The 25,619-nt window shown below is 35.8% G+C and overlaps 2 protein-coding genes and 1 pseudogene across 7 annotated transcripts in view; 2 read left to right on the top strand and 1 right to left on the bottom strand.

The window, feature by feature from the left end:
• The window catches only part of ARHGAP44 (Rho GTPase activating protein 44), a 114,517-nt gene extending 108,809 nt beyond the window's left edge, over positions 1–5,708 (top strand). For 2 of the 4 annotated variants that reach the window (XR_012476014.1, XR_012476013.1), the window contains exon 20: positions 809–896. Coding sequence is in view for 1 of the 4 variants with exons in the window: in XM_074225156.1 (XP_074081257.1) it covers positions 809–948 (140 nt within the window). In the remaining 3 variants the exon portion in view is untranslated. Of the gene's footprint in view, positions 1–808 lie in introns of all 4 variants that reach the window. The other 2 variants (XM_074225156.1, XM_074225157.1) reach the window with 2 other exon arrangements.
• Positions 1,877–25,619, bottom strand: part of ELAC2 (elaC ribonuclease Z 2) — a 62,135-nt gene continuing 38,392 nt past the window's right edge. For all 3 annotated transcript variants that reach the window (XM_074225153.1, XM_074225154.1, XM_074225155.1), the window contains 12 exons: positions 24,844–24,982; positions 24,677–24,762; positions 22,761–22,879; positions 21,300–21,396; positions 19,825–19,963; positions 15,992–16,030; positions 15,743–15,852; positions 15,031–15,130; positions 14,829–14,949; positions 14,466–14,544; positions 12,780–12,924; positions 1,877–12,049 (listed from right to left, as the gene is read on the bottom strand). In XM_074225153.1, coding sequence (XP_074081254.1) covers positions 11,813–12,049; positions 12,780–12,924; positions 14,466–14,544; positions 14,829–14,949; positions 15,031–15,130; positions 15,743–15,852; positions 15,992–16,030; positions 19,825–19,963; positions 21,300–21,396; positions 22,761–22,879; positions 24,677–24,762; positions 24,844–24,982 — 1,411 coding nt within the window. In that variant the 3' untranslated portion in view covers positions 1,877–11,812. The remainder of the gene's footprint in view (positions 12,050–12,779; positions 12,925–14,465; positions 14,545–14,828; positions 14,950–15,030; positions 15,131–15,742; positions 15,853–15,991; positions 16,031–19,824; positions 19,964–21,299; positions 21,397–22,760; positions 22,880–24,676; positions 24,763–24,843; positions 24,983–25,619) is intronic.
• Positions 2,894–10,927, top strand: LOC141512105 (uncharacterized; annotated as a pseudogene).

Raw genomic sequence — 25,619 nt, forward strand, 5'->3', positions numbered from 1 at the left:
ACATAAGCACATTAGTCTTATGTTGGGCACTTTCTTCTTATTAGTCATAGAAAGTCCTTTCCATTCCACTCTTAGCCCCCATGAGGACCTGTTAAGGGTGACTGAGAGGAATTTTGTATCTGTCATAAAAAGGGATCATGACAGAGTCTCTTTAGAACCATGGATATCTGGCTTGGGTTAATAAATTTTGACTAAAACAGGGTGAGAAGTTCAATGCCAGTCACTGCACCTCATGTTTCCTGTGACAGATAGAATCTGTCTCCAACTATTCCTAAGTTTGTTGGGGTGAAGGGCCCAGTGAGGCCCTGCTTCCATGGAGGTAACAGGAAATATCAGTTTTATCTTCTTATGCTCTTCCTAGGAGTTGGCTAGGCAATTAACTAGAACTCTCTCAGGGTTTTCCCCTCCCACTGTGGTACAAAATTGTCAAGAAAGTTACTTCATATTTTAGTGCATTATGAAGTGAATGCTATTTAAAGATAGATAATATGGATATCTTAGCCTTTCCAACCTTTTTATGAGTAGGAAAAATAGGAACAAGAAGAGCCAAATCTCAAATATATCTCTCCTCTTTGCATTAAGTAGTATGTTAAGTCACAAATGGATCATCTTTTTTAAAAAGTGTATATGAGTGTGTGTGTGTGTGTGTGTGTGTGTGTGTGTGTGTGTGTGTGTGTTGGGGGGTGGGGGAGGTAACAGTGTGGTGGTAATGGGATGGGCCACAATTCCCTGCTTCCTAATGCTGACTCTACTTGCATCTTTTTAGCAAGAGGCACTATTTCAATGACTTTTTTCTGCCCATTTCCAGATCTTGTCCACTTTGATATCCCTTCTATCCACGTAGAGCTTGGTTCTTCACTCCACCCTGGTCTCCTGGAGCACATGTCAAGACAATCAGGGACTGAGAAAAGAGACTCAGAGGAAGAGTCAGAAAGCACTGCCCTTTGACACTGCAGCTCCTCACCCGACACTCTTGTACATACACACTACCCCCCCCCCAGAAACACTTCAAGGATATATGTCCAGTGCTCTTGCTAAGCATTCTTCATCAGCACTTTCTTCTTTCACTGCCAACATGAAGTTGGACTTTAAAGAAACTATTGTTCTTCTATCTATGGCAAGTGTTGATGATGCAGTGGTTTTGTTTGTTTAGGTGGTTAGTTTAGCCTTCTCCAATCATTGCCTTTTGACTTGGTACCTAAGTGAATTTCTATCTTCAACCCTAAATGGAGTAACATCTGACCTCTCTCCATCCAGATATTGCTTGTGTAACAAGTTCTTACAGTTTCCAAAAGGAATGAGTTCCAAAAACTCTTTCCCATTCAAAACCAGGTCTATTTCAATCTGTGGAATCCTACCTGTTAGTTGACTGCCCCACTCTTCTCAAGGATAGAGAATTCACATCCATAGGAGCTGATAGGTCTGATGATGATGTGTTTTCATTAATTGACCTCAAAATCACTTGATTATACCAGCTTGCATAATCTAGAATCTTGTAAGCATTTGGTTCATGAGGTATGCTCACATTCATCAATCTGTGGATCTCTCCTTATTCAAGTTACAACTGAATAGCAATAATTTCATGTCCTAACATGTGGAAGTGGGACTGGTCTCAACTGGAATAGGCAAATGCTATAAGATGTTTTGCACTTTCTTTAATGGCATTAATCATTTCAATCATTTGATTACATAAGTGATAGGGAAAGAGAGATGAGGAAAAGGGTTTGTGAGCCTTGTCCCAAGAGATCATTGTAGGGCAGAGGGGATTAAAAATTTTGGCTTAAAGTTATAAATGGAGTGAAGAATTAAATTCAGGTCATGCATGCAAAGTCAAAGTTTATGGTTTTATCCTTTGAAAAAATATATATACATACTATAATGTTATATTTGTATATATGAAATCTCTATATTTGTTTAATTTGAGATGTTTCATCTAAACTAATGTACAAATGTACAATGAAAACTTAAATGCTTTGTTATTTTTCCCAACACATTGTAAAATAATTCTTTGCAGGATTTGCAAATTAAAGATGTTGTAGGATTTGCACACTTAATGGCAAGTATAGCTCACTATCCAGTTTGTAAATGTAGTAAGGGGTGGGGAAATCACCTTTATACATGCATAAGTTGTCAAAATGTTATTAAAATATTTATTGTCACTAAGTTTGGCATATTTTATTGTATTTACCAAAAAAGGTATACAAGGACCAAGTCTCATATTCAGTTTATCTAAGTTGCTGCCTCAGAGAAAAAAAAACTTGTAAGTTCTAGACTAAACATTAACTACCTAGCTGTGAGATTTGGCACAAATTCTTTAACTTCTGACCTGATTCCATATCTGTATTAAAAAAAAGGAAGATAGAATTTCCTGCTCTGCCAATCTCACAGGATTGATGTGAGAATCAAATAAGACTGGTCAATGGAAAAGCACCCTGAAAATGTCAGGTAGTTTTCTTTTAAAAACATCATTTATTTTCAGAAAACTCTTAAAAATGGAAACAAATTGTCTTTTGGTCTTCTGCTGGCTTCTTAACCATGTAGTCTTAGAAATATTTCTGAAACCTTTTTGCTATATTATCAAACATTCCCTCTGCAAAATTATCTTTCATAAGAATCAATACCCCTAAAATGATTAACTCCCTAATTTTAAATAAGTACATTTTGCTTTATCACAAGAAAGGAAAAAGGGTTATGACTATAAGAAAAAATGGAGAATGTTCCACCCAATCATGCCAAAGGGATATAACTGTCAATAATCATTTTTAAGGGTTTACTATCAAAAATTGGCAAAAACATTTTCTCAAGGAGCTCACATTATAGTGTATGTCCACTGTCCAAACAGTGATGTGTGTAGAACATAGAGTAGTTGAAAGTTAACCTCTGAAAGGAGGTAATGGAGGTAGGAGAGAATCTTCCTCAGAATGTGGATCCAAGCTTGGTCTTGAAGGAAGTTAGTAGGTGTAAGTAAGCAGGGGAGAACACTGCAGACACGGGCTATTTTACCGACAAGTGGCAGAGTTGGAGGAAAGAATGTTGTATACAACGAACAACAACATGGCCACTGTAGCTTAATTACAGAATACATGGAAGGGAGTAAAGTCTAAGAAAACTGCAAAAGACAAGACAGGGCCATGATCTGAAGGACTTTAAATGACAGGGCTTCTGATATATTTGATCCTGGAGGTAACAGGTAAATTACTGAAAAGAGAATGACATCTGTGCTTTAAGAAAATCATTTGGCATCTGCATGTATTGGTGTATGAGTACTTTGTGCCTATTTCCTGTAGTATTCATACAGTTCCAAAAAGGAGATATGTAACACTGGTAGAACTGGATCCAGTATCGGTGGGTAAGAATCAATACCACCCTTTGTATCTTAGCAGAATTCTTATGCAATACAAGCAAACACAGTTGGTGAGAAGGGACATTTTTAAATCTCTAGCTTTTCTCAATGCAATATCATTTTTATAGCAGTCAGCTATCCAATAACCACTCTAAGGTACAGTATGTTCTCCTTGAGGTGAGGATTAGGAGGCAAGTCTGAATGAGAAAACAAATTGTATAAGCCCAAAGTATTAAACCTGGACCAGTCACATGTTGAAGACATAAAGAAAACATGACTCCAAAGAAAATCTTCATTACATAGTATCTCTATAATTGTTTGCCCTTATGGAGTTTAGACAAGTTTTGAAAAGTAAAATTTAATGCTCTCTCTAAATTCTAATTCTATCTTTTGGGAAAGAAACATCAAAGGAACCAGCATTAAAATTAGTCGTTTTAAATTTCTACACATAAATGTCCAAAGTTAAGGACTAAATAAGAACTAGAAATTCTAATGCAAAAATTGATCTCATAAGAATCACCATGACTGGCCCTATATAGATATATTTGGAGGTTTTTGTTATAGGTTGTTTTTTTTTTTTGCAAGGCAATGGGGTTAAGTGGCTTGCCCAAGGCTACACAGCTAGGTAATTATTGTCTGAGGCCAGATTTGGTCTCAGGTACTCCTGACTCTAGGGCTGGTGCTCTATCCACTACACCACCTAGATGCCCCAATATACTTGTTTTAACCTAAATTCTATGTGCTTTAAAATTAATTGTATTTCAACATAATTGGTTTCCTTTGTAATTTAGTGTTATTTTATTCATTTAAAAACATTGCTCTGAGAAGTGGTAACAGGATTCATCTGACTGCCAGAAGAACCTAAAGGACCCTGCCTTATTAAAAAGAATCAGAATAGATAAAGATAATTTAGGTTGTTTATATTTAAAAAGGTATGTGAGGAAAAGAAGAAACTAAGGGCCAAAGGCTAAAAAAAGGAGAAACACAAGCAACTGTGTCATCTGAGTAGATTGCAGACCATTCAGACAGAGGAAATGGATAGGAATTTGGAAACCTTTCACAAATCTGGCACAGAATTGGGATATAATAAGGAATAGAGATTTGCAATTCTCAGACAGCTATCAGAACTTTCTCAGCAAAAGCAGAACTTATAAATTATAACTGCTTGACTTGCTTATTGATAATTTTATACTTTGAAAGATACCCCAAAAAAAGAAAGGGGAAAATTCTGTTCTAGATCTGGTTCTCAAGAGAAGAGAGACTGATTGTGGCAACAATGGGAATCTAAGGACAAGGGACTACTCCAGTCTGTGACAGAGAAGACAAAAGTCAAAGCTCGAGATGCAACCTAGATTTTAAGAAAGCAAATTCCAAAGAGGAAAGAAGAAAGGCAGGAAGGACTTCATGGACAAAAATGTCATGAGGGAAAATAGTTCAGGAGATTCTCAGTATTGATATTCTAAATACACAAAGGGAAACAAAGAAGAAAATAGAATTTTTCTTAAAAGATCAGTGTGGATCAAAGGAAACTCACCAACCAAATAAATTTTAAATAGGGCAGAGCATTAGATTGAACTTAAAAAGATTTAAGTTAAATAGAGATAAATAGTATCAATTAAGGTCTTGAACTTGGGTACAAAAAGTGAACTTTAAAAAACAGGAGAGGCGTGGATGACAGAAAACATTCTGAGAAAGACCTAAGGGTTTTAGTAGACTGCAAGCTCAGTGAGTCAGAAGTGTGATGTGGCAGCCAAAAAAGCTAATGTGATCTTGAGCTAAATTAAAAAAGGAATAAGGGGCAGCTAGGTATAGTAGATACGGCACTGGCCCTGGAGTCAGGAGGACCCGAGTTCAAATGTGACCTCAGACACTTACTACCTAGCTGTGTGACCTTGGGCAAGTCACTTAACCCCACTGCCTTGCAAAAACCTAAAAAAAAAAGGAGGGAATAGCTTCCAGATGATATAGTTCCATTGTACTGATTTTTAACAGACCTCATCTGGAATACTATGTTCAGTTCTGGGAACCAGTTTTAAGAGCAATCAAGATTGAATCTATGTCATGACAGGGTTGAAGAAAAAATGTTTATTGTGGAGAAAAGAAGCCTCAGAACATGTTAATCATCTTCAAATACTTGGAGAGTTATCATTTGGAAAGATCAGTTAGACCTGTTTTGTCTGGTCCCAAAGAGCAAAATCAGAAGCAACATGTACAAACTGCAGAGGCCAGTTTAGGCCTTAAGTTTGCAAAAACTTCCTAATTAGAGCTGTCCAAAAAGTAGAATGGGCTCCCCAGAATTGTGAGTTCTGCTGCACTAGAAATTTTCATACAGGAGGCTGCTGGCGGACGGTCCCCAGCGCGCTCAGGAGATGCCGGCGCCCGCCGCAGCCTCTGCCCGGGGGGCTGCTAGAGCCGCCGCGGCCCAGTGCTATCTGTGGATTGGAATGGTTTATGAAGGCTACTTTATCTAATGCTCCAAAGAAGCCTTTGACTGCATACATTTTTACAATGGAACAACGACCCGTATTCAAAGAACAAAATCCAGATTTGAAAAGCAAAGAGATAATAAAGAAGCTTGCTGAAGCTTGGCGGGAGCTTCCAGAATCACAGAACAAAGTATAAGAGGCCACCAAGGCAGATTTTAAAGTGTACAAGGAGGAGGTCTCTAACTATAAAGCAGAGCTTAATCCTGAGGAGAAAAAAAGTTTGAAAGAAGAAAAGCGTCGAAAAAAAAGCTAGAAAAGAAATAATAAAGAAAAAAAGGGAGTTAACTGTCTTTGGAAAGCCCCAAAAACCTCGTTCAGGTTATAGTATTTTTATTTCTGAACACTTTAAGGAATCAAAAGGATTTTCATCACAGGAGATAATGAAGGTTTTAAATGAAGAGTGGAAAGCTCTGTCATTATCTCAGAAGCAGCTTGCTCAAGATGATAAAATTCGTTATGCAAATGAAATTAAATCATGGGAAGAAAAAATGCTCGAAATTGGAAAAGATCTTCTGTTTTAGAAAGCTAAAAGCCAAAATTGGAAAACACCTTTAAGAAATCTATTGACGTTTGCATCTTCATAATGAATATGCTAAATACTGAAGGAACCAATCAGGTTTCACTATACTGGACTGGCAAGATTTCCAAGAATGATGTTGGTGAACATTTTATATTGATCTCTTTTTGTTAACGTGCGGACTTCAGCCAGTATGCTGACATATTTTTTATTAGCACCTAGTTATACCTGCTGGTATATACTCAGTCATAGTTCAAACAGAATTTGCTTTTGGAACTACTGAATGCCAAAAAAATTCATCTAGGTATAAGAGAGTTTAATTTTACCCTTGGCTAAAGGTAAACCAAACTGCGAAATATTTTTCATACTGGATGATAAGAAAGTAGTCTTGTTTCCTAATAGGAAATAAGCATTTGCTTTTCTCAAATTGTCTTGAATTATAAAAGGCAAAGTGGCCTAAATTATCACTGTAGTGTATTTTTAACTGGCCTGGGTAAATTTCAATACCTAGGGCAGGTTCTAATTCCTAGGTAATACTAGCTTATGTAGTATTCAGAGATGACGAGTAGACACACTTAGAATTGCTGATTTCATTTATGACTTTTTAAAAAAAAAGAACTACTGAAGGATATTTATAAATGTTTCCGTCCATCCTTTTTTTTTGTAAAGTAAAAAGATTACATCAAAAAAATCTTCATACAAAATCTTGCTTATTATAGCTTTAGGGGATTATTTTCATGTATGGGTAGGATGGCTTTTAATTTTTTCGATACTCTGAAGTTACTGAGAGATGTAGGATTTAATTTGTAAATTGATTAGTAAAACAAAATGGCAAACTGAAAGTACTTGCTGAGAAACAAAGTTGAATGTGGCTGTGAAGTTTTTAGGAGATAATTAAAAGCTACAAGAGGTGCAGAGTGAGATGTGGACCCTTCTAATTACTTTTAAGAAATATTTTCCCACATTCCAGCTTTTTAAGGAAGGAAGTGTGTACTATGTTCTAGGCACTATGCTAAGCACTTCACAAACATCTCATTGATCTTTACAACAAACCTAGGAGGATGGTGGGCAAGTTTGTAGACAGGAGGGAAGCTGCCAGTAAAGACAGAGTAATTGAAGATCAATAAGTGATGAAAAAGAAGGGGCATTCTCCTGGAGAAGACAGGATGGAATTGGATCTCCTGTGCATGGGAGCATTGTGTTAAGTGCTTTATAAATGTTCTCACTTGATCCTCACAACAACTCTAATAATACTACTATGATCCTCATTTAACAGTGGAGGAAATGGAGACTTTTTAAGTGACTTACCGAAGTCTGGAGTCTGATTTGAATTCAGATTTCGTGACAATGGGCCCAATTCTCTATCCACCAATCTGTATAACTATTCCAAAAAAACAAGAGGCAGTACTTTAGTGGGGTAAAAAGGGGGGCATCTGAAGTGAAGGGGGGGAAAAACATGTCAGAGTGGAAGAATGTCACAAAAAAGGTAAAGGTAAGTACAACTGAAAGCTTGGAGCTAAAAAACAAATCTTAAGTTCTTTTTGAAGAGGTGGGAACTTGAAGCTATAAGGAGGGCAGTTCTCCCTGTGCTCCCAGGTATAGTAAAAGAAACTCATAGAAGTTATCAACTGAGAATTCATGAAGGAAGGGTCAGAGAAAAAAAAGGTAGTGCAATGGTAACTGGTACCACCTTGCTCATGGGCACAAAAACAGCTATTTGTTGACATTATGAAAACAATAAAGAGGTTTCCAGTGTATCCAAGACACAGGTGAATACCTTCCAAGAACAAATAAAGCAAATTACTACTCAATCCTGGAGAGACATGACATAAAAGCCTGAAAAAAGCCTGAAAAATATTAAAAATGACTATCAAGGCTCAGAAAATGAAGTCTAGACACTGAATGTATTTTTCTTCTCTGTTCTCCAATAAAGATAAGATATAGAAATGAAAAATATTAGGCAAATAGGAAAAGCTGGCTAAAGTGGTGAGCTCTAAAAATGAAATTTGGACTTCTAAACTCCAGCTTAAAATACAGGGATGGTAGACTCCTCCAACAAGGACAGAGCCCATATCAAAAAGTCTGATGGGGGTGGGGGGGGCAGCTAGGTGGCACAGTGAATTGAACACTGGCCTTGGAGTCAGGAGTACCTGAGTTCAAATCCAGCCTCAGACACTTAATAATTACCTAGCTGTGTGGCCTTGGGCAAGCCACTTAACCCCACTGCCTTGCAAAAACTTTAAAAAAAAAACCAAAAAAGTCTGATGGGAAAATATATACCTGATGCCTTGTAAATCTAATCAAAAGGACTTGAAAATAAAAAGATTAGAGAGAAAAATTTTCCTTTTACCAAAGGGAAAAAAGCTACAGTGAAGGAAAATAGCAGTTGGGACCCAGTTGTTTAAAAATATTTCTAGCAGGTCTTTGTGGGATGACAAAGAATTGAAAATTGGAGAAAGGCTGAACAAACTATAATATATGACTATGAAAGAATACTATTTCATAAAATATGAAAAGAAATGATGAGCAGAATAGTTTCAGAAAAGTAAGAGAAAACTTATACAAACTGATGCAAAGTGAAATGAGCAGAACCAAAGCAATTTACACAGTAACAGCAATATCATAATGATGATCAATTGTGAAAGACTGAGCTGCTTCAGATCAACACAAAGCCAATGTATGCATGACTATCTAAAATGCAGAGAGATAGCTTCAAAGGGTACTTTGTGCTTTATTTTTCTTGGATTTTTCCTTTTTTTTGTAACATGGCTAATAGGACAATCTATTTTGCATGATTTGGTATATACATATATACATATATATATATATATAAAATCACATATGTAACCAAATATTTGCCTTCTCAAGGGGCGGAGGAGGAATGAGGAGAGAATTTGGACCTCAAAATTTTAAAAAATGAATGTTAAAATTTTTTACATGTAATTGGGAAATAGTTAATGAAATAAATAAAACTTATTTTTTAAAACACCTGTACATTAATGCTCAAAGGTTAGTCACTAAGTAAAAAAATCTAGAGAAACAATAAGCATATAAGAAGAACATTTGGGTATAAAGGTGACACAGAAGCGATACTGCTAAAATAGCCCAATAGTCTAGAAACTTTTGATCATGTACTCATCAGTTAAAAAAAAAAAAAGAAAAAATTTGAATATGGATCCTTGTACATTTGTTATATTCTGGTACCACTGGAATATATTTCCAAAGCAAAACAAAAAGGGGATGACAGTTCATTATTACATATCCCCAGTAGAGAATTAATATCCCTCAGGTGTCTCTCTCTGTCAAAAGATACTCTAGAGGGCAAGAGAAAATGTTCTCCTATGCAGCTGCTGCCATAGGTGTCCAGGTAGTAATTAGGTTATGATTGCCCTGAGGGACTAGCAGAGAAGGGAAAATGTAAAGCAGAAGGATTGGAAGGATGGATAAAAAGTGGGTGTGCTACAGGCAAACTATTATCTGATAGATCACATCCCCTTGAAAACATATTGTGCTGGATAGAAAGTGGCCAAAAGTGAACAAAAAGACAGAGGTGACTTCAGAAAAAAGATCAAAAGCCTGGCATAAAGTCAAAATATATTCAAATTGGACAATTCAATTTTGCAGACGTGAGAGTACTGGAGTACTCACTCTGCCAAAAGCAGATGAGCTAATAACTTCTTGAGATGTCTTAATGACAATTTCTTCCTTGAAAAGATGGAGGGAGGCAGCTAGGTGGCACAGTAGATAGAGCACCGGCCCTGGAATCAGGAGTACTTGAGTTCAAATCCGGCCTCAGACACTTAATAATTACCTAGCTGTGTGGCCTTGGGCAAGCCATTGACTTGCAAAAACTAAAAAATAAAGAAAAAGAAAAAGAAAAAAAGATGGAGGAACCAACAAAGAGAAATTTCATATTGAATCTGACAGGTTATAGGAAGAAAATGGGTAACAGTGGGAGGAAAAATTAACCCCTTTTTGCCTACAAAATCTGTAGGAAAGCACAATTAAAACATGGATGCTAGATTTCAGAGGACTGGAGTAAAATCCCATGGATTAAAATTTTATAGGGAACATCAGTCCAGTAGTGCTAGCAAACATGAAAGGATGAAATTCTGAAGACACAAAAAGAAATAATTTCTATTAGGAAAAATAGTTTTCTGAAGAGACCATGTAAAAAGCCCAGGGAGCTCCCCAATTTAGGAGTGCGAAAAGATATGTTCAAGAGATTGTTTATATATGGCACAGTAAAATGAGCTAAGGTTCCTGAGGGAAGTTAAACTCAACAAAATTGAACAAAACCTAAAGGGATATTCTAAAACTAATCATTACAGACATGGTTTAGTAAACACCAAGAAAGCAAAGGTTAACAGGGATGGAACACTGACTCTAGGGTCTAAAGACTCAAACTCAACCTCTGAAGCAGTCCCTGGGTAATTCTGGCAAGTCACTTCTTCACTTTGGGTCTCAGTGAACAAGTAAAATATGCGTGGATCAGATAGCCTCTAAGGGTCTCTTCTAGTTCTAAACCTATAAGCCTATCTAGAAAAGGAAAAAATGATTAGAAAGGACTAATTTGGCTTAAAAAATAAAGCAAAATAAAAACAGGGAATGCTCTATAGAGTTTTCCCAGGTTTTAGCAAAACATTTGATAAAAGTATTTTATACCATTTACCCAATTAGATCTGGATTATATAGTAATAATTCACAACTATTTGTATGACTAAACTCCAAGTATTATTAGGTAGTGGACAACTTAGCAAGAAGATAACTTGTCTTCAGTGCATGCTTGACCCCAGAATGAAGAACCAGGAGTAATGGGTAGAAGTTGCAAAGAAACAAATAAAAGTTTGATGTCAGGAAAAAGTTCCTAAAAATTGGAGCTATTCAAAAGAGAAGTGTGATGCTTCACTGAATAATGTATTCTCCTCACTGAGAGATGCTGAATTACCAGTCAGATTTGGTTAGATGACTGCTAAAATTCTTTTCAACACTTCAAATTCATGACATTATTATTCCCCTTTGCATTACAGAGAAATTAGTTCTGAGTGGGATACCATATTTCCTGCCCTATTGATTTTTGACAATATTTTCAAAAACAAGTTTTTCTTTAAAAAATTCTGACATTTTTAGAAGAACCTACTCATGCTTCAACTGTATGATTCAATTTGTTCATTCTTTAAATTCAATTCCACAAATATTTATAACACAACTAGTATTTGCAAGGCATTATTATGTGACTGACGCAGGAAAACAAAGACAAAAATTACACCATCTTCCAAGTGATTATATTCTACTCCAAAATTTCTTTTTCTTCCCAGTAGCTCTGGCAAAGTCAACAGAATTTTTTTTCTATAGTCCAAAAGAAGATGTCACTCCACTCAACCAACAGTCATGACCTTCCCATGAAGAAAGGAAAGAAAGCATGAGTGCATATTCTCCTTCTGTCCAGGGCCATGTTAGATGCCTTCAGTTTACTTTGAGCTTTTTAACTGGTGGGTTTTGAGGTTCCTCTTCTCCATTATAAGCCTGCTTGGGCCCCTGTCCATCATTATGCCCATTGTGATCTAGGTTAACAGTAACCTTTCTGATCTGTCGCAACTCTCGTTTCTCTTTCCTTTCTACCATCTCTTCAATCTCATCAGCAAACAGGGCTTTGAGAGGAGAGATTAATCTAGGTACAGTTGAAAAGTCCCCAAAGTTGACCTGGAAAGAAGTGAGAAATTGAAAGGTTATATACAGAAAAGGCATGGATAACCAGCAATCAGTGACAAAAATCATATAACCAAAGTATATGCTCTTGCCTTACTAACACAACTCCCAGTTCAAGAGATCTTAGCAAAAAAAAAAAAAAAAAAAAAAGTGCTACAAAGAAAAGAAGCTAGCAGAATAGTCTTTCCTAATTTCATGTTATATTAACAAATAACATCTACCCATCATTAAAAATAATCAATGCTGGGGCGGCTAGGTGGCGCAGTGGATAAAGCACTGGCACTGGAGTCAGGAGTGCCTGGGTTCAAATCCGGTCTCAAACACTTGGTAATTACCTAGCTGTGTGACCTGGGGCAAGCCACTTAACCCCATTTGCCTTACAAAAACCTAAAAAAAATAAAATAAAAATAAAAATAATCAATGCTGACTGCCTCCCCCTTCAGACCATGAAACATTGTATCACTGAATTGCTTACTGAAAAATACAAGTACAACTGTGTAAGAACCAATGCAGTACCTATTCTTCAATCAAACTGTTAATCATTATTACAGGCAAGCAAGATCTAATTATGGGTATAGCTAAAAGGAGAAATCTATAATAGATAATATAGCTAATAAAAGAAAAAGAAAGGATTTTTGGAATTGTTTCAGAAAAAGAAAATATGTAATAATGCAAATTCTCTGTCCCACTCGCCAACCAATTATATAACACATAGTATATATACCCTCATATGGTCAAATGCAATCCCAACTTTTTCATTGAAGTCAGGGCTAAAAAGGGGAATCTTGGCATAACGCTGACTAAAGTGGTTCAACATGATAAACCTGGCATTCATCTTCAGCCCAATTCCAATTGCTTGGGAAGTAGTGCTGCAAATAAGTAAAGGAAACAGAATGTTATTCAAAATACAAGAAACAAAAGAGTATCTTAAACCTTTAACTTTCAAAATAAAAAACTGTTGCAGTTTGAAACAGTTACATCTAATTATCTTCTTTTATAACTAATTTCAAAACTTCCTTAAAGGCAGGAACCATGTCTTCCACTCCTTTAATAATCCTACAAAACACTAGAGCCTATAATAGCAGAAAGAATATTGGACTTCTAATCAGAAGACCTGAGTTCTCTATTCTCATATCCACTACCTACCAACCAGTTATGTAACTATGGGCAATACAACTGTTCAAATCATTTTTTTTAGCTATAAAATGTAGATGATAAAAGTATTTCACTATGTATGTAAATTGTTTTAAAAATAAACACTATAGGGGTGGCTAGGTGGCATAATGGATAGAGCACCGGCCCTAGAGTCAGAAGTACCTGAGTTCAAATACGGCCTCAGACACTTAATAATTACCTAACTGTGTGGCCTTGGGCAAAGCACTTAACCCCATTACCTTGCAAAAATAAAAAATAAAAATAAACATTATAAAATTATCAAATTATTTGGAGTTATGCCCTGCATACTGAGAACTCAATAAAGTCAATAAAGATCACCTTGGTTTTCCTCACTCCAATCTGTAGCCCTTGCTTTAGGGTTAGGGTTTAGATTCAGGTTGGATATTTTCAGAATGACCTCTAAAACTTTTAAGCCTGTAATCTACAGCAGGGGTGGGGAACACCTACCCAATGGTCATATTAGTCTGGCGTTGCCAACGCAATTTGCAGGCAGGACTCAAAATTCAATATATCTAGGGATGAATTAATTAAATGTTTGATCACAAAGAAGGTTCCCCATCCAAGAACCAGTTAATATGATTGCCAAGTCATTACATAAGTATATAATCATAGCTTAAGCACAGTTCCTTTGAAAAATTTCTAAAAGTTTAGTGAACCATTAACTCTACAAATCAACTAGCTGTTCAATAATGACAATAATGTGATATGAGATTACATTAAGAATTCTGTGGGGCAACTAGGTGGCACAGTGGTTAGAGCACCAGTCATGAAGTCCTGTGGCCTTGGGCAAGTCACTTAACCCCATTGCCTTAAATAAAAAAATTGAAAAAAATCTTAAAAAAAAAAGAATTCTGGACATCTGTCTTCAAGTATCTAGAGGAATAGTAAATGGAAAAGGGACTGACTTTGTTCTGCTTGGCTTTAGAAAGCTAAATAAACTGAAGCAAAATGTGGAAGCTTCAAGGAGGCAGATTTTGGTTACATGTAAGGAAAAAGTTCCTAATAACTAGTGCTATCCTAGAACAAAGCAAGTCAAGCCACTTTTGGGAGACAGAGAGGGATAATCTTACTCAGTTTTGAGCAAGATAAGATGGTTTCTGAAAGAGAAGACCCCCCTTTAAGAAAAAAGTAACATACTATCTACAATGTGATACTTACTGGTAAGATACTGATACAAAGTCATCTCAACAAGAAGTGGTGAGAAGTCACAGAAAAGAGAAAAGGAGTATATTACCTGTGTGTCTTTTCTATTGCTTCTTCCTCTAAACCATCTTCCAAAGTAGCTTCATGAATAAGCATAGTAGCTCCTTTACCTAAGGAAAATAAGTTAACACAATCTAAATGTCTATTATGAAAGGAGAACCATTATTTTTACTTCCCCAGAATGAAAAGTTTTACTCTTTGGCACTAATGCCTCTGTGTATATAGATGGCTCACAGAGGTCCTAAAAGTAGGAGGCAAGGAAAATTAAATGCAGATACTGTAGCATATGCTACTGTAATCAATGGCCTGTAATCTCTTCCACCTACTAAAATATCAAACTAAACGTTTAAAAAAAAATTCAACTGAATTTCTTACCCCATGTGCACTTACTCACCCAACTGGACCAGAGAATCACATGGCATGGTATCACCGGAGTAGACTATTTTCCAGCCTGATTTGTGAACCAATGCACAACCAAAAGCATTCTTACAGTGCTGAACCAAACAAGTCTGAAACTGAATGAAAAAAAGATGAAGGGCTCTTTTGCCCCTGCTACCTCATTTTTCTCTCTATGAGATAACTAGTAGATTCTGTACCTCTTCCAAATCATATTTTGCTAGCAGTGATGTAATGAACCTTGCAACCATGGGTTTGGAGACTTCAGTTCCTGTTTGGAGGCACTTGGCAGGAATCATACTAGGTAAAGAAAAAAGAAAAAAATTAAATAAAAATTCAGGTCTCATTATAATGAGGCCAACATACAGACTTACTAAGAAATAAAATTATACACAAGTCATAGTCAGTAAAACAGGCAAGTTCTCAAAAAATAACATGCCTTAGGAACAGCACAATTAAGACAAGAAAGGATTCAAATTCACAACTACTTGAAAAATTAAAAGTTCAAATTCAGCTTCTTTTCTCAAATTAGTTCTAGGTTTACAGAGCATCTTCTTTAAGGTTCTGATGCAACCATCAAATGATTCCTACTGCCAAAAGTAAAATACACACACAGGTGTCAAGAATTCTACAATAGGGGTTCTTATTCTGGAGCCCATGAACTTGCTTTCAAATATTTTGATAATTACATTTCAGTAGTAATTGGTTACAATTTTATATCCTATTATAATTATATAAAATATATATCTAATATATTTTAAATTATATATTTAAAAATACTAATCTGAGAAGAGGCTCATAATCTTCAACATCAAAGAGGCCCATAACACAAAAAAGTTTTAAAACTGTGGCCCTTCAAAACTTCTTATAAAGAAATAGGTTAGTGTCAGTGGTGCAGTGCTAATAACTCACTTGACAGAACCTAGAATCTCTTGGCAATGGTCATGGTACTGCTGCAGCCACATCATGACTTGAGTAGGGGCTATTAGTAACAGTGGGCTGGATGATTTTCCCATTGATGCCTAAAAAGCAAAAGAAAAAAGGTTACAGCAAGATGCATCTTCAAGAAAGCATTAATATTTCCTGTGTTATATAGATAGACATAGATATTAGATATATCATTGGATCTCAAATTGTCAGTAAAAATACAACTTAACTTACCAAGGCACGGTTTCTCTGCAACAGGATATTTAATAAGCCCTAGGAAAAAAAAAAAAGACTGAGATGAGGACAAGAAGGAAATCTATTTTATTCATCTCCTTCCCTTTACTTAGTCCTTTTCTTAATTCTAGATTTCAATTTCTCTAGCAAAAATATTCTAGAATTTGTCTAGCATGTGAAAATCCCCATTCCAAGTGTGGATGCTAGAAGCCCCTGAACTCCTAAGATGGTCTTGTTTCACCTTCTACTGGAATGCTAAGAATAAAGGAAGGTCCTGCTCATGCATCAAAACAAAAAACAACGAATGGATAACAGTTACATTCAAAAAACAACTGTGAGAAATTAAGATTTAAAAAATGTGAAAGGTAAATCCAAATTTTCCTAATAAATTTATAAATCACTAAACAATGCTGGGGTGGCGGGGTGGGGGATATAAAGGCAATAAAGAAATCTACAGCAGTTCTACGAGGGAATTACTAGAATGAAAAAGACAGAAAATTTGTGCTGTGAAATAAGTGTGTAAAGCAGTCTCTTTACTATGGTGCCCAAATAATCCCATGCCCAAAGTAGAGGCTGATCCCTCTCTTAGAGAGAGGTCTCTAGGGGTAAAGAAACTTGGGGAACACCTCTCCACTCCCCAGATTATTCAGGAAGAATGAAATTTTCCTTAAAAAAAACTATATAAAAGAAAAAGAATCTAAAGGAAGCAGAGAATTGTATTAAGAAGTTGGAAGAGAGAATGTCACAGAGAAAAAGGAAAAAAGTAACACAGTGTATGGAATTATCAAAAATATATAAAAGGTTCTTGCTTAAGAAAAGGGAAGGAGTAATCCATAAACCAAAACTAAGCATATACATATACTTTGTTATGTATTAGCAAAAGATGCTTTGTACTGGAAAGCAGATGTTTTATTCTCAAAGGGCTGATATCTTAGTTGAAATAACTGATGACTGCCCTGCTGAAAGGTACTAGATCAGTTCTATGTCAGTCTAATAACACAAACATGGCTTGTCTTCTTGGAGCATGTATCTAGGCCATGACAAAGAACGTCACAAAACTTATCAAAGTAGATGACATAGTTATAGTGATTCACAAGAACACAAATTCAAAGTCTTAGGCAAAGATGAAGTACTTAAGAAGAAAGAAAACAATGCTTATTAAGCACCTATAATGGGCCAGACACTTTGTTTAGTACTTTATAAATATTTCATTTGAGTCTCACAACAACCTTGTAAAAGGTAGGTCTGTTATCTTAATTTTATAATTGAAGAAATGGAGGTAGACAGAAGTTGCCTTGCTCAGGGTCACAAAACTAGTGCCAGAGGTCAGAATTGAATTTGTCTTTCTTCCTGACTCAAGGCTACTATGCCATGGTAGCTACCTTTAACTTAGGAACACAGATGGTGTTTTCATCACTGCTACAGAACAAAGGCAACAAATTCAGAAGTGCTTGGTAAATTTAGGAAATGAACAGCTCCTTCAGAAGGTGGTGTCAAGGAAAAGGATTTGGATTTCTAAAGCACAGCTTAAAATAAAGGAATGGTAGGCTTCTGTCTGACACACAGTATAGCTAATAATGACAGGCAAAACTGAATTTGTTTAGAGTTTTACAAAACTAATCAAAAGGTTTTAAACTAAAAAGGAAGAAGGATCTACCTACATAGATAGATTCACCAAGTCAGACATCATAAAATGAAGCTACTATGTAGGAGGAATAACAATTGGGACCCTCAGTAGTTCACCAAATCAATCAAACCCAAGAAGGATTTATGATTACTTCAATCCATGTGAATGCCCAAAATTTAGACACTGACTCAGCATGGCATGCCCTCTTCAGAGAAGGTACTGTGCTCTATGCACAAAGCAGAATGGAAGTAGCACAAAAGAAATGTAAGATGGGGGTAGTTAGGTGGTGCAGTGGATAAAAAAAGCATCAGCCTTGGAGTCAGAAGTCAAATCTGGTCTCAGATACTTAACTTAGCTGTGTGACCTTGGGCAAGGTCAAGAAAAGAAAGAAAAAAGAAATGTGAGATGTAATCCATTTCAAATCTCCACAAGGTCTATTTACGCTCAACCTGTGATAGAGTACTCTGGGCTCATACTGATCCAGTCAGTTGGAACACACTGTAACTTGACTCTAACATAATAATATCATTTTAGTCCTCTTTGAAAATGTAAAACTTTTGGTCTCAAAGGTCTAAATTTAAGCAACAAGCAAAAGACACTAGAGGATCCAATATAAAGAAATAAATTTGACTTTATTCGAAGTATTAAAATTTGGGATAAAATAGAGGATTGTATTATTTTTTTTTCCAATGAGTATATTTGTTTGGTCCAAATGAGCAAACAGGAGAACTAAGAGAGGTGGTGCAGAACATTAAGAAGGTATTCTGATATGAGAAAATCTAGGGCCTAAGGAAGGAAATCACAGTGGAGAATCTTTTGGTGAAAAAAAAAAAAGATAGAAGAACAGAATGGACAACAAGAATAAGCCTTGAAAAACTAACCTTGAGGCAGTTAGGTGGCACAATGGACACAGCAGTGGCCCTGGAGTCCGGAAGATCTGAGTTCAAATCCGGCCTCAGACACCTAATAATTATCTAGCTATGTGGCCTTGGGCAAGTCACTTTACACCACTGCCTTGCAAATCCCCCCCCCCAAAAAAAAACTCACCTTATTTCATTTTTTAGAAAGTTTATTAAGCCAGCAGATTAAGAAATGCTGGCCTATATACAGAGAGAGTTTACATAATCTCTCATGCTATTCGGGCTAAGAGATAGTTTAATTAGGTAGATTCCAAGATGGAACTCTAAATACTCTTGGTTGAATGGCAAAGTTTTAAAGAGACCTCCAATGGGCTATCACAGGAACAAGTGCTTGGCTCCAGGCTTTTATCAATAACTACCACGTTATCAATAACTAGGATAGTCAGAGACTGATGAACGCTTGTCAAATTTACAAATGCACTAGAGCCAGCAAGGGGAGCTCAAATGAAATTGAATAAGGATAAATGAAGACCTGTATATTGAGGATCAAAACTAACTTCACAACTACAGCATAGGGGAAAGCTAGACAGCAATCTGACTTAAAAAGATTTAGATATTTTAGTGAACTGCAAGCTGAATAATAATGGATATGACATCAAGAAAACTAAAAAATTTTGGCTGCAGAGCGGTACTGTGTCTAGAAATAAGGAAGCTATAAGAATTCAAGGATTAGAGACATATTTTAGGAAGGACACTACTGATAAACTGAAGAGGGTCCACAGGAAGGTATTGTGAAGCTCCTTGAAGGTATTGTGAAGCTCCTTGAATTCATGCCATGGAAACACTGCGAGAAAACTCACAGAAACCATTATAGCTGTGTTCAGGCTGAAAAGCTCTAACATGGAAAAGACTTACTAAACAAATTTATTACATTTGGTCTCAGAGATAAGGAACAGGGAATTGAAAAGAAGCAAATCTAGGTTTATTAGAACTATCCTCAAAGAGAAATGATCTAATTTGGAAGCAATGGTTTCTTCCTTACTAGAAGTCTTCAAGCAAAACCTATCTGTCAGATAGGTTGTAGAAGGAATTTTTGTTTAGATAAAGGTTGAAATAGATCCTTTGCAAGTCTGAGCTATATAAAAGAAATACAACAAAAAATATTTACAATATCTTTTAACAGTGCAAGAAAAAGAGGTCTTTTTCCAGGAAGAGTGGATGTAAAAGAGAATGAACTAGTACTGAGGAAAAAAAAATATTTGGACACAAAATTGAAAAGAGAGCCACAATAAAAAGGCAACTGAGCCAGTGAGTAAAATAAATCTTGATTTTAGATCAGTACTCACTGTATGGTGATCGGCATGGATATGAGATACAAACACAGCAGCAATGTTAACCAGAATTCTATCCACTTCATCTCCATAATGACGGCAAAGCTGCCCAAAGGTGCCTTCCCCACAATCTAGTAGCAGAGACTGGCCAGAGCTGCCAAGGAAAATACCATAAGGTTTAATACCAACAGAAAAAAAAATGTTAATGAGTAAATTTCCTTAAGATAGAGCAGTGCTCTAAAATTCAAATGAAAATAATAATTTGCCCAGGGTTATGCAGCTAGTAAATGTCCAAGGCTGGATCAGAACTCAGGTCTTCCTGACTCCCAAACCAGCACTCTAGCCACTAGTTTCCAGATTGATTAATACACTACCATTTCACCAGTGCCCTGTGAAGGAGTTGGTACCAATATTATCAATCCTATTTTTGAAATGAGAAAAAAAAAATTCAGAGAGGTAAATCATTGCCAAAAGGCAAATGCTGGAATTGAAATTTGAACCTAAATCTTTTGAGTGCCAATCCAGAGCTTTCTAGTACTTATTATTGTTATGTTTTCTTACTTCTAAAGATAGAGGAATGGAATACTATTGTGGCAATAAAACTGGACCAGGGAGCAAGTCTGTGTTTCACAAAGAAAGCTTCTCTGAAATGCCACTAAATTTTGGGTTAGAAAATCCTGTCCAGGCCTTCAGTGCAAATAATATTCCTTCCCACTAAATCACTCCCATATTTTTTAACTATTTTTATTTTCCTTACATCATGAATGCCATCCCCCAAAAGCTATTTTTAGTATATCTCAGAATTAAATGGAGAACAGTAATTCAAAATTCTTAGATTACAGAGAACTCCTTCATTCTTGATGCAGGTAAACTGCAAGATAAAATTTCAGCATTATAGGTTGTCATGTCAAGGAGAACTCACACAAGAAAAGGGGTCACTTTTCTTCTTGTGGCTTCTGTCCCAAATAACTATATTTGTGGGAATACCCTAGGTAATCTGATACCAGTATATGTTTCATTAACTTTGTTTTAAGAAGGTACTGTTAAAAAAAGTTTTAAGTACTTAAGTACTTCAACCATTTTGAAAGACTGAAAAAAATTGATGTTCAATAACCATACTATTGAAGAGACTAATAATTATAAAATTTCAAGATATGAGTATTTCTTATCACTTAGCAGACACTTACCAAGATGAAATGTTAAGCTTCCCCACTCCCAACTATAGAAGTTTTCACAACTTCCAAAATCAAGTAAATGGAATATACAATGATAATCCCTAAATACTTAACAAAAACAGGTGAATTTATAGCCATGGCATTGTATCATATCCCAAATAGGGAATGAGGAACAATGAAAATACTTGATTTGGTCTGTAGTGTGCAATGATTAGGGAATTACTTCATGTCCAACATTCAACACTGTGGGTCTGGAGACCCTGCTACCAAAGAAATTACAATATAAAAAAATTCCTTACTATTCCAAAAGAATACCTTATATTCACAAGTGTGGAACTGACATTTCTGATCTTCATTGGAATAGCAGAGCCTGTTCCGAGGAAGATGACTTCTGGATACGGGATGCCTTTTCCTGTTTAAAAGTACATAGAAAATGTCCCATTTTCCCTGACCAAGAATTATTCAATATTCAACCTAACAATCTACAACAATACATTCAAAAACCAAGTACTGAGAGGTCCCCTGATGGAGATAGCATGCCTCAAAAAAAAAATCAAACTCACAAGTCAAGCTTAGAGTAGAGGAAGGATGAGTTTCCTCAACTCAGAATTGGTTTTTGTGATTCAATGCAGGAGAAACTAGAGGTTCTAAAATGATAATTATACAAGTGATTATTGTTCTTCTTTCTTTTAAAAACAAAGATAGTTAAGACTGATAACCACATGGTTTTCTTCTCATGGCCAAAGAGATAAAATATGAGGAATGTGACTTTCAAAGACTTAAGTTATCTGTGAAATTACACAAATTCTGTCACATGTCTCTAAGAAATAATACTTTTTCTCTTCTAAACATAAAAAAAACTTTTGTGTGACTTATTAAAATCTGTTATCAGTCACCATTTTATAGATGACTAATTTTTTTAAACATTTTATAGACAAATAAAACTATTTTAGGCCACTACTAATTTTTAGTTAGAAATCAAATACACTCATTGTGTAATAAACTTTTCCCAAAACACAAATGGAAAGAACTTAAAAGTTTTGAGATTTTCAAAATGCTGCAAGAAAATCAGGAATTGACAATAACTAGGAGCCTGAACATTTCAAAAAAGTAGAAAAAAATTATCCAATGATTGAAAAAACCCCCCAACACTTTATAAACTATTGCAGCCTTAATAACTGCCTGGCCAAGAGGAGGGGATATAGTCTTTTTTTCTTAGTGTTGGAAAAGGAATTAGGAGCCTGGGTTTGATCACCATATCTACCACAAAAATTGATCTATGACATGGAACATCACTTATTTGATTTTCAAATCTGCACAATGAAAATGTCAGAATAGATAAATCTCAATAACAAAAAAACAAAAATTCCCAACATCTTCCATTTCTGATAATTTATGTGATTTTTACAGATAGAATTTCTAAATTCCAAGTTCCTCATTTTACAAATGAAGAAACTGAGGCCCAGGGAGGGGAAATGACTAGTCTAAGGCTTTTATAATCAGTTCCAAGTAGTTATGACAAGAGGCTAATGCTATTTCCTTTAAACACTAATGTTGCTCAGAATAATTTCATTTAGTGGAACTATATCAGCTATCTACTTATCTTCGAAGGACAGAAAATTGAACTCTTAAGATATAAACTCAAATATAACAATATTATCTAATCTATCCACACAAACATCCTAGGCAATCAACAAGATATCAATGAAATCTTTACTTTGTAAAGACTTGTAAAAGCACTGAAAAAATATTTATCAAGATAGAGTTTCCACTCACCTAAAAGTGCTGTACTGTTTGGCATGCTTTCCTTATACTCCTGCACCCTTTCCTGAAAATTAGGTAACTCCAGAGCTTCAGTCACAAACTCATTAAGATTGCAAGTGATACAGGCATCCCTGAAGAAGGGGGGAAAAATCCATATTAGCAAATCAATTCTGATATCTGGACTGGCTTGACAACAATCTCCAGAAAATTATCTAAATTGCAGCTTGACCAAATTACCAGTTAAGCGATAATCTCTTTGTGCTGTTCTTTGGAACATTTCTCATCTAAGAGAGATGGAGTAACTTCCTTTATAGTTCTGAACTCCCAAACTATTTCTATCATTTCCCAGGGCTTTGAGCCAACTAAGCCTGTTTCCCTTGACACAGAAAAGGAATAAAAATCCTCTTCTGCTTGAATGTTGTCAATAGGACTAAGAGATATACTTACTCTATCAAAGGATTTCAGAGCTGAAAGGAACACAAACAATTTCTACATCAAATTCCCAAAGTGATCATTCAGTTATCTCTTCAAGACCTCTAGAAAATGGGAATCTATCTTTTAGGATAGAACACTCCATTTTTGGAAAGTTATAATTAATAGAAAATTTTTTCTCACATAAAGCTAAACTCTCTCCTCAACTTATAATCTAGTTCTGACCTTCTGGGGTATTCCCACATTATAGCTCTTCAAATATGCAACACAAGATGATAGAGGTTAGAGTGAGAAAAATCTAAAAAAATCCTCCAGTCCAAAATTGAGAAATTAAAGCTTAGAGAATTAAAAGGTGATAGAAATTTTAAGTGGCTGAGCTAGGCTTTGAATCTAGGTTACTCACTCCAAATCCAGTGTTCTTTGCACCCCCTGGAAACAACTGTCAAATCTTTCACTATGTCTTATCTAGGCTAAATATTTCCAAATCCCTTCAAAGGAATAATAATAATAAACATTATCTCAAGGGTTGTTCCACATACTGTTAACCTTCCTCTGAACAATCTGCAGTTTGTTAATGTCTAAAATGAATCATCTAGAACTAAACACAATAAGGTAATGTCTAAACAAAGTTAGAGTATAATAGGACTAAGACATCCTGAACACCTTGCCTCTCTTATTGGATTATAAATGTTTATTATTTTGGTTACCACAGCACACTATTAATTCAAAGTCCTAAAGAAAAGTTTCCCACATTTTATATTTTTGAGGAACTGAACTTACATTATCAATTTCAGTACATTAGTTTCAGTTGCAGAAGCCATATGAAGCAGTACTTAAAATCTAGAAGACTTGGATTCAAATCCTACCCCTGATATACACCAGTTGACGGACTCTGGCAAGGCACAGCCTCTAGGTACTCTCTAAAGCTAAAAGTTAGAATTGAGTTGAACTGCTCAGGCAACTCTCTTAAAGAGTTGATAAGATAAGTTGCAAAGATAGTGCCAACATAAATTAGCAGAAAGAATTTCCTCCTTAGAGTTCTCTATACCCATCAATTCACAGGTCCAGTTCCTATTCCTATCTTTAGTTGGTGTGCCACCAATTTCTGCCTTATCTATATTCTGCTATTCAAGTGCTGTGGCATTTTCAGGCTTAGGATACTAAGAACAGGAGCAAACCAGACTGTCTTCAAGTCTTCCAATTTAAATTAATTCCAGTAATTCCAAAGACAGTGAACCATTCCACAAGCCTATCAGCATAGATGGAAAATCTAACTGTTAAGTCTTCTCTTAATTACCTGAGAAGTGATTTGCTTGTATATAAAGATAATTTAAGGCGAAGTCATTTGTCTGTAGTCTTAAAAAAAATCAAGAAGATATTCTAATAAAGACAAAATTACTATGTAGAATTTCAAATGGCAGGATTCAAATAAATGCACAATGGTCTGAATCTCTCCATCCAAAGTTCAACAGTAAAATGATTTTAGGATCACACACCTCTGCCAATGCAGTTTGGGTCTTAGCTGGTACTTCAGGAGGCACTCACCACGGATTACAGGCAGTGAGAAGGTAGCCAGATCCTCCTGAAAAAGATAAAGAAATAGAATGAGGAGAAGAAAATACCCAAAAGACCAATTAATACAGAATAATCATAAATATTCTACCTTGCAATTGTAGCTGGTGAGCTGAGGAAATATGTTTGAGTCAATGAGGTTGAGCTGAGTTTGAATCTTAAGGCTACGGAGATTGTGTACAGAAGTACAATTCTCATTCAAGATCAAATGCTGAGTCTGGGGGCCAAACCTGGAGAAGAAAATGAAGATACAATTAATGGTAACCATACAGGCAGATGGAATCAAAGTGAAATGAGAAGCCTGGAGCATGAAAGGAAAGATATAATAAGAGGAAAGAAGATAGACTAGAGAAGTAAAAGTATACTCAAAAAGGAAAATAATAGAAGGAAGATTAGATCAGAGGGAACAGGACAGAATAACACAAAAGGGGAAGGGAGAGAAATGGTAAAAGAGGAAGGACAATGAAAAAAAGGAGTCCAAGATACTAGGAGTCTTTAGTAAGCCTGTTCAATTTCAGCATTAACTTTAGTAATTTCACATTCAAGAGGCTCATGTTATTTAATTCAAAAGAAGTCAGAAATAGCAGTTCAGAGAGCTAGGACAGCCTTGAGAGACCTGTTAGGGACAATACCATCCACATCCAGACAAAGAAAAACAAAACAAAACAAAAAACAAAACAAAACAAAACAAAACAAAAACTACAGAATCTAAATGAACACCAGGATCACTTTTTAAAAATTTCTCCTGGGGCGGCTAGGTGGCGAAGTGGATAAAGCACCGGCCCTGGAGTCAGGAGTACCTGGGTTCAAATCTGGTCTCAGACACTTAATAATTACCTAGCTGTGTGGCCTTGGGCAAGCCACTTA

The sequence above is a fragment of the Macrotis lagotis genome, chromosome 2 (assembly GCF_037893015.1).
Source record: "Macrotis lagotis isolate mMagLag1 chromosome 2, bilby.v1.9.chrom.fasta, whole genome shotgun sequence".
Lineage (NCBI taxonomy): Eukaryota > Metazoa > Chordata > Mammalia > Peramelemorphia > Peramelidae > Macrotis > Macrotis lagotis.